We start from the raw sequence: 15272 nt of genomic DNA on the forward strand, positions 1-15272 counted from the left end.
ACTCTCAGCAGGTGATAGTCAAGGTACCTCTTCTACAACAAGGGAAGGGGTATTATTCCACTCTTTTTGTGGTACCGAAGCCGGATGGCTCGGTAAGGCCTATTCTAAATCTGAAGTCCTTGAACCTGTACATAAAGAAGTTCAAGTTCAAAATGGAGTCACTCAGAGCAGTGATAGCGAACCTGGAAGAGGGGGATTTTATGGTATCCTTGGACATCAAGGATGCGTATCTCCACGTTCCAATTTACCCCTCACACCAGGGGTACCTCAGGTTCGTTGTACAAAACTGTCACTATCAGTTTCAGACGCTGCCGTTCGGATTGTCCACGGCACCTCGGGTCTTTACAAAGGTAATGGCCGAGATGATGATTCTTCTTCGAAGAAAAGGCATATTAATTATCCCATACTTGGACGATCTCCTAATAAGAGCAAGGTCCAGAGAACAGCTAGAGATGGGATTAGCAATGTCTCAAGAAGTGCTAAAACAGCACGGGTGGATTCTGAATATTCCAAAATCCCAGTTAATGCCGACAACTCGTCTGCTGTTCCTAGGGATGATTCTGGACACGGTTCAGAAAAAGGTTTTTCTCCCGGAGGAAAAAGCCAAGGAGTTATCCGAGCTTGTCAGGAACCTCCTAAAACCAGGAAAGGTGTCTGTACATCAATGCACAAGAGTCCTGGGAAAAATGGTGGCTTCTTACGAAGCAATTCCATTCGGCAGATTCCACGCAAGAATTTTCCAAAGGGATCTGTTGGACAAATGGTCAGGGTCGCATCTTCAGATGCACCTGCGGATAACCCTGTCTCCAAGGACAAGGGTGTCTCTTCTGTGGTGGTTGCAGAGTGCTCATCTATTGGAGGGCCGCAGATTCGGCATACTGGATTGGATCCTGGTGACCACGGACGCCAGCCTGAGAGGCTGGGGAGCAGTCACACAAGGAAGAAACTTCCAGGGAGTATGGACGAGCCTGGAAACGTCTCTTCACATAAACATTCTGGAACTAAGAGCAATCTACAATGCTCTAAGCCAGGCAGAACCTCTGCTTCAGGGAAAACCGGTGTTGATCCAGTCGGACAACATCACGGCAGTCGCCCATGTGAACAGACAGGGCGGCACAAGAAGCAGGAGTGCAATGGCAGAAGCTGCAAGGATTCTTCGCTGGGCAGAGAATCATGTGATAGCACTGTCAACAGTGTTCATCCCGGGAGTGGACAACTGGGAAGCAGACTTCCTCAGCAGACACGATCTTCACCCGGGAGAGTGGGGACTTCATCCAGAAGTCTTCCACATGCTGGTAACCCGTTGGGAAAGACCAATGGTGGACATGATGGCGTCTCGCCTCAACAAAAAACTGGACAGGTATTGCGCCAGGTCAAGAGATCCGCAGGCAATAGCTGTGGACGCGCTGGTAACGCCTTGGGTGTACCAGTCGGTGTATGTGTTTCCTCCTCTGCCTCTCATACCAAAAGTATTGAGAATTATACGGCAAAGAGGCGTAAGAACGATACTAGTGGTTCCGGATTGGCCAAGAAGGACTTGGTACCCGGAACTTCAAGAGATGATCACGGAAGATCCGTGGCCTCTACCTCTAAGGAGGGACTTGCTTCAGCAGGGTCCCTGTCTGTTTCAAGACTTACCGCGGCTGCGTTTGACGGCATGGCGGTTGAACGCCGGATCCTAAAGGAAAAAGGCATGCCGGAAGAAGTCATTCCTACTTTGATTAAAGCAAGGAAGGAAGTAACCGTGCAACATTATCTCCGAATTTGGCGAAAATATGTTGCGTGGTGCGAAGATCGGAGTGCTCCGACGGAGGAATTTCAACTGGGTCGATTCCTACATTTCCTGCAATCAGGATTGTCTATGGGTCTCAAATTGGGATCTATTAAGGTTCAAATTTCGGCCCTGTCGATTTTCTTTCAAAAAGAATTGGCTTCAGTCCCTGAAGTCCAGACCTTTGTTAAGGGAGTGCTGCATATACAGCCTCCTGTGGTGCCTCCAGTGGCACCGTGGGATCTCAATGTGGTTTTGGACTTTCTAAAATCTCATTGGTTTGAACCACTAAAAAAGGTGGATTTGAAATATCTCACATGGAAAGTGACCATGCTTCTAGCCCTGGCTTCGGCCAGGAGAGTGTCAGAACTGGCAGCTTTATCTTACAAAAGCCCATATCTGATTTTCCATTCGGACAGGGCAGAACTGCGGACTCGTCCGCATTTTCTCCCTAAGGTGGTGTCAGCATTTCATCTGAACCAGCCTATTGTAGTGCCTGCGGCTACAAGTGACTTGGAGGACTCCAAGTTACTGGACGTTGTCAGAGCATTAAAAATATATATTGCAAGGACAGCTGGAGTCAGAAAATCTGACTCGTTGTTTATATTGTATGCACCCAACAAGATGGGTGCTCCTGCGTCTAAGCAGACGATTGCTCGTTGGATCTGCAGCACAATCCAACTTGCACATTCTGTGGCAGGCCTGCCACAGCCTAAATCTGTAAAGGCCCACTCCACAAGGAAGGTGGGCTCATCTTGGGCGGCTGCCCGAGGGGTCTCGGCATTACAACTTTGCCGAGCAGCTACGTGGTCAGGGGAGAACACGTTTGTAAAATTTTACAAATTTGATACTCTGGCTAAGGAGGACCTGGAGTTCTCTCATTCGGTGCTGCAGAGTCATCCGCACTCTCCCGCCCGTTTGGGAGCTTTGGTATAATCCCCATGGTCCTTTCAGGAACCCCAGCATCCACTAGGACGATAGAGAAAATAAGATTTTACTTACCGATAAATCTATTTCTCGGAGTCCGTAGTGGATGCTGGGCGCCCATCCCAAGTGCGGATTATCTGCAATAATTGTACATAGTTATTGTTAACAAATTCGGGTTATTGTTGAAGGAAGCCATCTTTCAGAGGCTCCGCTGTTATCATACTGTTAACTGGGTTTAGATCACAAGTTGTACGGTGTGATTGGTGTGGCTGGTATGAGTCTTACCCGGGATTCAAAATCCTCCCTTATTGTGTACGCTCGTCCGGGCACAGTACCTAACTGGAGTCTGGAGGAGGGTCATAGGGGGAGGAGCCAGTGCACACCACCTGATCTGGAAAAGCTTTACTTTTTGTGCCCTGTCTCCTGCGGAGCCGCTATTCCCCATGGTCCTTTCAGGAACCCCAGCATCCACTACGGACTCCGAGAAATAGATTTATCGGTAAGTAAAATCTTATTTAATTTCTGATTGTTTTCCAGGCTTCCAGCACCTTGTCACCCAGCAGCACCTGCTGAGAACATTAAGGAGCCTCTGTCATACATGAGAAGGGCTCAGGTAGGTAGTCATCACCTCATCAGCTATAGCAATAATGGAATATCTCTGATACTGTACAGGCTTCTGTGACCTTTACTGTTAATGCATCTGGCCTCATTGCCCTCCTCTGCATTTCACTGTGATTTCTGAGTAAGGTGGAAGGTAACTAGGACAGAAACTAATACACAGTTATAAGGGAAATGTAGTTTATTGTTCTATAGTGCTGCACAAGATGCTCCCCATTACCTTGCTGAGTAATCTCTGAAAAAAAATTATTTTTCTGGTTATTATGAACATACATTACTACTAGTTGCCGACTTGTACTACTGTACACATGTGTCCTCTTACATCCTTGCTGTAGTCACGCTAAACAGCCCTTGAAGTCGCGCCATGCCGTCGTAGCGCAGAGTGTCTTTTTTTGCATTTGTTTCCACAAAAATGCATCTTAGAAGCAAAGTAATGCACAAGCAGCTTCTGCTGATTAAAATGACAGTATATGCAGCATGCCTATATTCTGTGTGTGATTGTGGCTGCATATATAACCGAAATGCCATGTAGCAGAGCATTTTGTATGCAAATACAGTCGCAGTCACATTCAGAATATAGGCATACTGCATATAATTTTAATCAACTGCTTGTGCATCCTATTACAATAATTTTCGCGGAAAAATAATGCAGAAAAAGATGCTCGCCGCTGCTGGGTCACGCGGCACTCACGCATTGTGTAACACAACTTGTAGCGTACGGCGCAAAGTTGTAAGAGGCCACATCTGTACTTCTAGGTTGTATAGGATTGTCTCTGGTGTGAATTATAAAACCAATGAATAGTTAAACCAACAGAGCAAAACCAAATAGGAAAGTGTCAGATTATGTGTCAACTCCTGCTCCTGTTCCCTTAAAATACGTAAATAGATAAATACCTTCTGATTTGGACTGCAGCTGCACAAAATGAGGCAATCTAATACAACAAAGAATTAGTGCGGTCCATAAACACACGGCAATCAAGCCAGCTACCGACTGAATGCCGGCGCAGCCTTAGTGCATACCAAGGACTGGCCCAGCTGGGTAAGCAACGTCCAGCAGATCAGTAAGCTGCAGTGTCCATGGTTTGCTGTAAAATTAATACAAACTCAGGGCTAATTCAGACCTGATCGCTGCTGTGCGATTTCTCACAGCGGGCGATCAGGTCTGAACTGCGCATGCGCCTCAGTGCACCGGTGCATGCCAGAGATGCGATCGGCATCTCAGCCCAGCGATCGCCTCTGACTGATTGACCAGCAGAGGTATTCACTGGGCGGGAGGGGGCGGGCCGGCGGCGTTTGCCCGCCGTTTTGGGGGCGCGACGCGGGCAACGCAGGTGTGCCCGGACTGTGCGGTGGGCAGGCCGTGGCGGATGCGTGACATCACACGCAGCCGCGGCCAACCGGGATGCGACAAATGGCTCCCTGCCAGTGCGCAACTTGTCAAGTACAAAAGCATCACTGCTGTGCGATGCTTTTGTACCTGAGGGGGGTAGGGGGGGTAGGGCCTGACATGCGGGGTGGACTAGCCCCGTGCTGCGCATCCCCCTGCATGTCAGAGTAAATGATCGTAGATGTGCTAAATTTAGCACATCTACGATATCAACTCTGAATTACCCCCTCAGAACATTGGAGAGGAGCTGTTTCATTCATCCTGGTCCTGGCTACATCTGGTGAGAGGTTGGGAGAATTTCCATTTTGTAATAAACATAAGGCTTTGTTATTAAGTGCTGTGTATTGACTCCCAGCTGTGAGAACAGCGCCCAGCATAAAGCGGTTTTAACCAATAATTGGATACTAATTTATCTGATTGCCTAAAAGCCGTTTGACTGACTATATGGGAGTGCTGCTGTGTGAGTCAGGGAAAAGGTGTTGTACTTTCTGCTTACACTTCTTCTGGCTTATACTGACAAATTTAACCATGACGTATAGATATGTTTTTAATTTATTTTAATTAATTTAGGTCTGTTTAGGATTGAATACTAACAGTGTTATATTGTATCCATTGAATATTTAACTACACTTTGGAAAGACCAAGAAAAACCCTATCACATCAAGGGCCCAATTCAGACCTGATTGCTGTTGTGCAAATTCGCACAGCTGATGATTATTGAATGACTGCGCATACGTATGTACCGCAATGCGCAGGCTCAACGCTAGTGACAGAATGGTGCGAAAAAAAATCGATCGCTAGGTGTACGCAAGGTGATTGACAGGAAGCGGATGTTTGGGGGTGGTAAGTGGCCGTTTTCTGGGAGTGTCAGGAAAAATAAGAATTTACTTACCGATAATTCTATTTCTCATAGTCCGTAGTGGATGCTGGGAACTCCGTAAGGACCATGGGGAATAGCGGCTCCGCAGGAGACTGGGCACAAAAGTAAAAGCTTTATGACTAGCTGGTGTGCACTGGCTCCTCCCCCTATGACCCTCCTCCAAGCCTCAGTTAGGATACTGTGCCCGGACGAGCGTACATAATAAGGAAGGATCTTGAATCCCGGGTAAGACTCATACCAGCCACACCAATCACACCGTACAACTTGTGATCTGAACCCAGTTAACAGTATGATAAACGTAGGAGCCTCTGAAAAGATGGCTCACAACAATAAACAACCCGATTTTTGTAACAATAACTATATACAAGTATTGCCGACAATCCGCACTTGGGATGGGCGCCCAGCATCCACTACGGACTATGAGAAATAGAATTATCGGTAAGTAAATTCTTATTTTCTCTGACGTCCTAGTGGATGCTGGGAACTCCGTAAGGACCATGGGGATTATACCAAAGCTCCCAAACGGGCGGGAGAGTGCGGATGACTCTGCAGCACCGAATGAGAGAACTCCAGGTCCTCCTCAGCCAGGGTATCGAATTTGTAAAATTTAGCAAACGTGTTTGCCCCTGACCAAGTAGCTGCTCGGCAAAGTTGTAAAGCCGAGACCCCTCGGGCAGCCGCCCAAGATGAGCCCACCTTCCTTGTGGAATGGGCTTTTACAGATTTTGGCTTTGGCAGGCCTGCCACAGAATGTGCAAGCTGAATCGTACTACAAATCCAACGAGCAATCGTCTGCTTAGAAGCAGGAGCACCCAGCTTGTTGGGTGCATACAGGATAAACAGCGAGTCAGATTTTCTGACTCCAGCCGTCCTGGAAACATATATTTTCAGGGCCCTGACTACGTCCAGCAACTTGGAGTCCTCCAAGTCCCTAGTAGCCGCAGGCACCACAATAGGCTGGTTCATGTGAAACGCTGAAACCACCTTAGGGAGAAATTGAGGGCGAGTCCTCAGTTCTGCCCTGTCTGAATGAAAAATTAGGTAAGGGCTTTTATAGGATAAAGCCGCCAATTCTGAAACACGCCTGGCTGAAGCCAGGGCTAACAGCATTACCACTTTCCATGTGAGATATTTTAAGTCCACAGTGGTGAGTGGTTCAAACCAATGTGATTTTAGGAACCCCAAAACTACATTGAGATCCCAAGGTGCCACTGGAGGCACAAAAGGAGGCTGTATATGCAGTACTCCCTTGACAAACGTCTGAACTTCAGGAACAGAAGCTAGTTCTTTTTGGAAGAATATTGACAGGGCCGAAATTTGAACCTTAATGGAACCTAATTTCTCTAACGTCCTAAGTGGATGCTGGGGACTCCGTCAGGACCATGGGGAACAGCGGCTCCGCAGGAGACAGGGCACAAAAATAAAGCTTTAGGATTAGGTGGTGTGTACTGGCTCCTCCCCCCATGACCCTCCTCCAAGCCTCAGTTAGGTTTTTGTGCCCGTCCGAGCAGGGTGCAATCTAGGTGGCTCTCCTAAAGAGCTGCTTAGAAAAAGTTTTTAGGTTTTTTATTTTCAGTGAGTCCTGCTGGCAAGTGGCTCACTGCATCGAGGGACTTAGGGGAGAGAATTTCAACTCACTTGCGTGCAGGATGGATTGGATTCTTAGGCTACTGGACACCATTAGCTCCAGAGGGAGTCGGAACACAGGTCTCACCCTGGGGTTCGTCCCGGAGCCGCGCCGCCGACCCCCCTTACAGATGCTGAAGATTGAAGGTCCGGAAACAGGCGGCAGAAGGCTCTTCAGTCTTCATGAAGGTAGCGCACAGCACTGCAGCTGTGCGCCATTGTTGTCACACACTTTACACCAAGCGGTCACGGAGGGTGCAGGGCGCTGCTGGGGGCGCCCTGGGCAGCAATATTTAATACCTTATGGCAAAAGAATACATCACATATAGCCATTGAGGCTATATGTATGTATTTAACCCATGCCAGATATCTAAAACTCCGGGAGAAAAGCCCGCCGAAATAGGGGGCGGGGCTTATTCTCCTCAGCACACAGCGCCATTTTCCTGCTCAGCTCCGCTGTGAGGAAGGCTCCCAGGACTCTCCCCTGCACTGCACTACAGAAACAGGGTAAAACAGAGAGGGGGGGCATTTTTTGGCGATATTTTGATATATTTAAGCTGCTATAAGGAACAACACTTATATAAGGTTGTTCCCATATATATTATAGCGCTTGGGTGTGTGCTGGCAAACTCTCCCTCTGTCTCCCCAAAGGGCTAGTGGGGTCCTGTCTTCGATAAGAGCATTCCCTGTGTGTCTGCTGTGTGTCGGTACGTGTGTGTCGACATGTATGAGGACGATGTTGGTGTGGAGGCAGAGCAATTGCCGATAATGGTGATGTCACCCCCCAGGGAGTCGACACCGGAATGGATGGCTTTGTTTATGGAATTACGTGATAATGTCAGCACATTACAAAAATCAGTTGACGACATGAGACGGCCGGCAAACCAGTTAGTACCTGCCCAGGCGTCTCAGACACCGTCAGGGGCTGTAAAGCGCCCTTTACCTCAGTCGGTCGACACAGACCCAGACACAGACACTGAATCTAGTGTCGACGGTGATGAAACAAACGTATTTTCAAGTAGGGCCACACGTTATATGATCACGGCAATGAAGGAGGCTTTGCATATCTCTGATACTGCAAGTACCACAAAAAGGGGTATTATGTGGGGGGTGAAAAAACTACCTGTAGTTTTTCCTGAATCAGAGGAATTAAATGATGTATGTGATGAAGCGTGGGTTAACCCAGATAGAAAAGTGCTAATTTCAAAAAAGTTATTAGCATTATACCCTTTCCCGCCAGAGGTTAGGGCGCGCTGGGAAACACCCCCTAGGGTGGATAAGGCGCTCACACGCTTATCAAAACAAGTGGCGTTACCGTCTCCTGATACGGCCGCCCTCAGGGATCCAGCTGATAGGAGACTGGAAACTACCCTAAAAAGTATATACACACATACTGGTGTTATACTGCGACCAGCCATCGCCTCAGCCTGGGTGTGCAGTGCTGGGGTCGTCTGGTTGGATTCCCTGACTGAAAATATTGATACCCTGGATAGGGACAGTATTTTATTGACTATAGAGCAATTAAAGGATGCTTTCCTTTATATGCGAGATGCTCAGAGAGATATTTGCACTCTGGCATCGAGAGTAAATGCGATGTCCATATCTGCCAGAAGGAGTTTATGGACGCGACAGTGGTCAGGTGATGCGGATTCCAAACGACATATGGAAGTATTGCCGTATAAAGGGGAGGAATTATTTGGCGTCGGTCTATCGGATCTGGTGGCCACGGCAACTGCCGGAAAATCCACCTTTTTACCTCAGACCCCCTCCCAACAGAAAAAGACACCGTCTTTTCAGCCGCAGTCCTTTCGGTCCTATAAGAACAAGCGGACAAAAGGACAGTCATATCTGCCTCGGGGCAGAGGAAGGGGTAAGAGAGGGCAGCAAGCAGCCCCTGCCCAGGAACAGAAGCCCTCTCAGGGTTCTGCAAAGCCCTCAGCATGACGCTGGGGCCTTACAAGCGGACTCAGGAGCGGTGGGGGGTCGACTCAAGAATTTCAGCGCACAGTGGGCTTGCTCACAGGTGGACCCCTGGATCCTGCAGGTAGTATCTCAGGGTTACAGGTTGGAATTCGAGAAGTCTCCCCCTCGCAGGTTCCTAAAGTCTGCTTTGCCAACGTCTCCCTCAGACAGGGCGACGGTATTGGAAGCCATTCACAAGCTGTTTTCTCAGCAGGTGATAGTCAAGGTACCCCTCCTACAACAGGGAAAGGGGTATTACTCCACGCTATTTGTGGTACCGAAGCCGGACGGCTCGGTAAGACCTATTCTAAAGATAGCGAATCTGGAAGAAGGGGACTTTATGGTGTCCCTGGACATAAAGGATGCTTACCTGCATGTCCCAATTTGCCCTTCACATCAAGGGTACCTCAGGTTCGTGGTGCAAAACTGTCATTATCAGTTTCAGACGCTGCCGTTTGGATTGTCCACGGCACCTCGGGTCTTTACCAAGGTAATGGCCGAAATGATGATTCTTCTGCGAAGAAGAGGCGTATTAATTATCCCTTACTTGGACAATCTCCTGATAAGGGCAAGGTCCAGAGAACAGCTGGAGGACGGAGTAGCACTAACCCGACTAGTGCTGCAACAACACGGGTGGATTCTGAATTTTCCAAAATCTCAGTTGACCCCGACGACACGTCTGCTGTTCCTGGGAATGATTCTGGACACGGTTCAGAAAAAGGTGTTTCTTCCGGAGGAGAAAGCCAGGGAGTTATCCGAACTTGTCAGGAACCTCCTAAAACCAGGGAAAGTGTCTGTGCATCAATGCACAAGAGTCCTGGGAAAGATGGTGGCTTCTTACGAAGCGATTCCATTCGGCAGATTCCACGCACAAACTTTTCAGTGGGATCTGCTGGACAAATGGTCCGGATCACATCTGCAGATGCATCAGCGGATAACCTTATCGCCACGGACAAGGGTGTCTCTTCTGTGGTGGTTGCAGAGTGCTCATCTGTTAGAGGGCTGCAGATTCGGCATACAGGACTGGGTCCTGGTGACCACGGATGCCAGTCTGAGAGGCTGGGGAGCGGTCACACAGGGAAGAAACTTCCAGGGAGTATGGTCAAGCCTGGAGATGTCTCTTCACATAAATATACTGGAGCTAAGAGCGATTTACAATGCTCTAAGTCTGGCAAAACCCCTGCTTCAGGATCAGCCGGTGTTGATCCAGTCGGACAACATCACGGCAGTCGCCCACGTAAACAGACAGGGCGGCACAAGAAGCAGGACAGCAATGGCAGAAGCTGCAAGGATTCTTCGCTGGGCGGAAGATCATGTGATAGCACTGTCAGCAGTATTCATTCCGGGAGTGGACAACTGGGAAGCAGACTTCCTCAGCAGACACGATCTACACCCGGGAGAGTGGGGACTTCATCCAGAAGTCTTCCACATGATTGTGAACCGTTGGGAAAAACCAATGGTGGATATGATGGCGTCCCGCCTCAACAAAAAACTGGACAGGTATTGCGCCAGGTCAAGAGACCCTCAGGCAATAGCTGTGGACGCTCTGGTAACACCGTGGGTGTTCCAGTCAGTGTATGTGTTCCCTCCTCTGCCTCTCATACCAAAAGTACTGAGAATTATACGGCAAAAGGGAGTAAGAACGATACTAGTGGCTCCGGATTGGCCAAGAAGAACTTGGTACCCGGAACTTCAAGAGATGCTCACGGAGGATCCGTGGCCTCTACCTCTAAGACGGGACCTGCTTAAGCAGGGACCGTGTCTATTCCAAGACTTACCGCGGCTGCGTTTGACGGCATGGCGGTTGAACGCCGAATTCTAAGGGAAAAAGGCATTCCGGAAGAGGTCATTCCTACACTGGTAAAAGCCGGGAAGGAGGTGACTGCACAACATTATCACCGCATTTGGAGAAAATATGTTGCGTGGTGTGAGGCCAGGAAGGCCCCCACGGAGGAATTTCAACTGGGTCGATTCCTACATTTCCTGCAAACAGGATTGTCTATGGGCCTCAAATTGGGGTCCATTAAGGTTCAAATTTCGGCCCTGTCGATTTTCTTCCAGAAAGAATTGGCTTCAGTTCCTGAAGTCCAGACTTTTGTAAAAGGAGTACTACATATACAGCCCCCGGTTGTGCCCCCAGTGGCACCGTGGGATCTTAATGTAGTCTTGGATTTTCTCAAATCCCATTGGTTTGAGCCGCTCAAATCGGTGGAGTTGAAGTATCTTACATGGAAAGTAACCATGCTACTGGCCCTGGCTTCAGCCAGGAGAGTATCAGAATTGGCGGCTTTATCATATAAGAGCCCATATCTGATTTTCCATACGGACAGGGCAGAACTGCGGACGCGTCCTCATTTTCTGCCTAAGGTGGTGTCAGCGTTTCACCTGAACCAGCCTATTGTGGTGCCTGCGGCTACTAACGATTTGGAGGATTCCAAGTTGTTGGACGTGGTCCGGGCATTGAAAATATATATTTCAAGAACGGCGGGAGTCAGAAAGTCTGACTCACTGTTTATATTGTATGCACCCAACAAGATGGGTGCTCCTGCTTCTAAGCAGACGATTGCTCGTTGGATTTGTAGCACAATTCAACTTGCACATTCTGTGGCAGGCTTGCCACAACCTAAATCTGTCAAGGCCCATTCCACAAGGAAAGTGGGCTCATCCTGGGCGGCTGCCCGGGGGGTATCGGCATTACAACTCTGCCGAGCTGCTACTTGGTCAGGGGCAAACACGTTTGCAAAATTCTACAAATTTGATACCCTGGCTGAGGAGGACCTTGAGTTCTCTCATTCGGTGCTGCAGAGTCATCCGCACTCTCCCGCCCGTTTGGGAGCTTTGGTATAATCCCCATGGTCCTGACGGAGTCCCCAGCATCCACTTAGGACGTTAGAGAAAATAAGAATTTACTTACCGATAATTCTATTTCTCGTAGTCCGTAGTGGATGCTGGGCGCCCATCCCAAGTGCGGATTGTCTGCAATACTTGTACATAGTTATTGTTACAAACAAATTCGGGTTGTTATTGTTGTAAGCCGTCTGTTCAGAGGCTCCTACGTTTGTCATACTGTTAACTGGGTTCAGATCACAAGTTATACGGTGTGATTGGTGTGGCTGGTATGAGTCTTACCCGGGATTCAATATCCTTCCTTATTGTGTACGCTCGTCCGGGCACAGTATCCTAACTGAGGCTTGGAGGAGGGTCATGGGGGGAGGAGCCAGTACACACCACCTAATCCTAAAGCTTTATTTTTGTGCCCTGTCTCCTGCGGAGCCGCTGTTCCCCATGGTCCTGACGGAGTCCCCAGCATCCACTACGGACTACGAGAAATAGAATTATCGGTAAGTAAATTCTTATTTTTAGGCCCATAGACAGTCCTGTTTGCAGGAAATGCAGGAATCGACCCAGTTGAAATTCCTCTGTAGGGGCCTTCCTGGCCTCGTACCACGCAACATATTTTCGCCAAATACGGTGATAATGTTGTACGGTCACATCCTTCCTGGCTTTGATCAGGGTAGGGATGACTTCATCCGGAATGCCTTTTTCCTTCAGGATCCGGCGTTCAACCTCCATGCCGTCAAACGCAGCCGCGGTAAGTCTTGGAACAGACAAGGTCCCTGCTGGAGCAGGTCCTTTCTTAGAGGTAGAGGCCACGGGTCCTCCGTGAGCATCTCTTGGAGTTCCGGGTACCAAGTCCTCCTTGGCCAATCCGGAGCCACGAGTATAGTTCTTACTCCTCTCCTTCTTATGATTCTCAATACTTTGGGTATGTGAGGCAGAGGAGGGAACACATACACTGACTGGTACACCCTCGGTGTTACCAGAGCGTCCACCGCTATCGCCTGAGGGTCCCTTGACCTGGCGCAATATCTGTCTAGTTTCTTGTTGAGACGAGACGCCATCATGTCCACCTTTGGTTTTTCCCAACGGTTTACAATCACGTGGAAGACTTCTGGGTGAAGTCCCCACTCCCCCGGGTGGAGGTCGTGTCTGCTGAGGAAGTCTGCTTCCCAGTTGTCCACTCCCGGAATGAACACCGCTGACAGTGCTGTCACATAATTTTCCGCCCAGCGAAGAATTCTTGCAGCTTCTGCCATTGCCCTCCTGCTTCTTGTGCCGCCCTGTCTGTTTACGTGGGCGACTGCCGTGATGTTGTCCGATTGGATCAATACCGACTGACCCTGAAGCAGAGGCCTTGCTTGACTTAGGGCATTGTAAATTGCCCTTAGTTCCAGGATATTTATGTGAAGAGACGTTTCCATGCTTGACCACAAGCCCTGGAAATTTCTTCCCTGTGTGACTGCTCCCCAGCCTCTCAGGCTGGCATCCGTGGTCACCAGAATCCAGTCCTGAATGCCGAATCTGCGGCCCTCTAGAAGATGAGCACTCTGCAACCACCACAGGAGAGACACCCTTGTCCTTGGAGATAGGGTTATCCGCTGATGCATCTGAAGATGCGATCCGGACCATTTGTCCAGCAGATCCCACTGAAAAGTTCTTACATGGAATCTTCCGAATGGAATCGCTTCGTAAGAAGCCACCATCTTTCCCAGGACCCTTGTGCATTGATGCACTGACACTTGTCCTGGTTTTAGGAGGTTCCTGACTAGCTCGGATAACTCCCTGGCCTTCTCCTCCGGGAGAAACACCTTTTTCTGGACTGTGTCCAGAATCATCCCTAGGAACAGTAGAGGTGTTGTTGGAATCAGCTGCGATTTTGGAATATTTAGAATCCACCCGTGCTGACGTAGCACTACCTGAGATAGTGCTACTCCGACCTCTAACTGTTCCCTGGACCTTGCCCTTATCAGGAGATCGTCCAAGTAAGGGATAATTAAGACGCCTTTTCTTCGAAGAAGAATCATCATTTCGGCCATTACCTTGGTAAAGACCCGTGGTGCCGTGGACAATCCAAACGGCAGCGTCTGAAACTGATAATGACAGTTTTGTACCACAAACCTGAGGTACCCTTGGTGAGAAGGGTAGATTGGGACATGGAGATAAGCATCTTTGATGTCCAGAGACACCATATAGTCCCCTTCTTCCAGGTTCGCTATCACTGCTCTGAGTGACTCCATCTTGAATTTGAACCTTTTTATGTAAGTGTTCAATGATTTCAGATTTAAAATCGGTCTCACCGAGCCGTCCGGCTTCGGTACCACAAACAGCGTGGAGTAATACCCCTTTCCCTGTTGTAGGAGGGGTACCTTGATTATCACCTGCTGGGAATACAGCTTGTGAATAGCTTCCAGTACTGCCTCCCTGTCGGAGGGAGACGTTGGTAGAGCAGACTTCAGGAACCGGCGAGGGGGAGACGTCTCGAATTCCAATTTATACCCCTGTGATACTACCTGCAGGATCCAGGGGTCCACTTGCGAGTGAGCCCACTGCGCGTTGAAATTTTTGAGACGGGCCCCCACCGTGCCTGAGTCCGCTTGTAAAGCCCCAGCGTCATGCTGAAGACTTGGCAGAAGCGGGGGAGGGCTTCTGATCCTGGGAAGAGGCTGCCTGCTGCAGTCTTTTTCCCCTTCCTCTGCCCCGGGGCAGAAATGAGTGGCCTTTTGCCCGCTTGCCCTTATGGGGACGAAAGGACTGAGTTTGAAAAGACGGTGTCTTTTTCTGCTGAGAGGTGACCTGGGGTAAAAAGGTGGATTTCCCAGCCGTCGCCGTGGCCACCAGGTCCGATAGACCGACCCCAAATAACTCCTCCCCTTTATACGGCAAAACTTCCATATGCCGTTTGGAATCCGCATCACCTGACCACTGTCGTGTCCATAAACTTCTTCTGGCAGAAATGGACAGCGCACTTACTCTTGATGCCAGGGTGCAAATATCCCTCTGTGCATCTCGCATATATAGTAATGCATCCTTTAAATGCTCTATAGTCAATAATATACTGTCCCTATCCAGGGTATCAATATTTTCAGTCAGGGAATCCGACCAAGCCACTCCAGCGCTGCACATCCAGGCTGAGGCGATTGCTGGTCGTAGTATAACACCAGTATGTGTGTATATACCCTTTAGGATATTTTCCAGCTTTCTATCAGCTGGTTCCTTGAGGGCGGCCGTATCAGGAGACGGCAACGCCACTTGTTTTGATA

The 15272-nt window shown here is 49.0% G+C and overlaps 1 protein-coding gene across 4 annotated transcripts in view; it reads left to right on the forward strand.

Moving 5' to 3' along the window:
* TBC1D19 (TBC1 domain family member 19) overlaps positions 1 to 15272 on the forward strand; it is a 503848-nt gene that overhangs the window by 147304 nt on the left and 341272 nt on the right. For all 4 annotated transcript variants that reach the window (XM_063922181.1, XM_063922190.1, XM_063922171.1 and 1 more), the window contains exon 4: positions 3236 to 3311. In XM_063922181.1, coding sequence (XP_063778251.1) covers positions 3236 to 3311 — 76 coding nt within the window. The remainder of the gene's footprint in view (positions 1 to 3235; positions 3312 to 15272) is intronic.

This window comes from Pseudophryne corroboree, chromosome 1 (assembly GCF_028390025.1).
Source record: "Pseudophryne corroboree isolate aPseCor3 chromosome 1, aPseCor3.hap2, whole genome shotgun sequence".
Lineage (NCBI taxonomy): Eukaryota > Metazoa > Chordata > Amphibia > Anura > Myobatrachidae > Pseudophryne > Pseudophryne corroboree.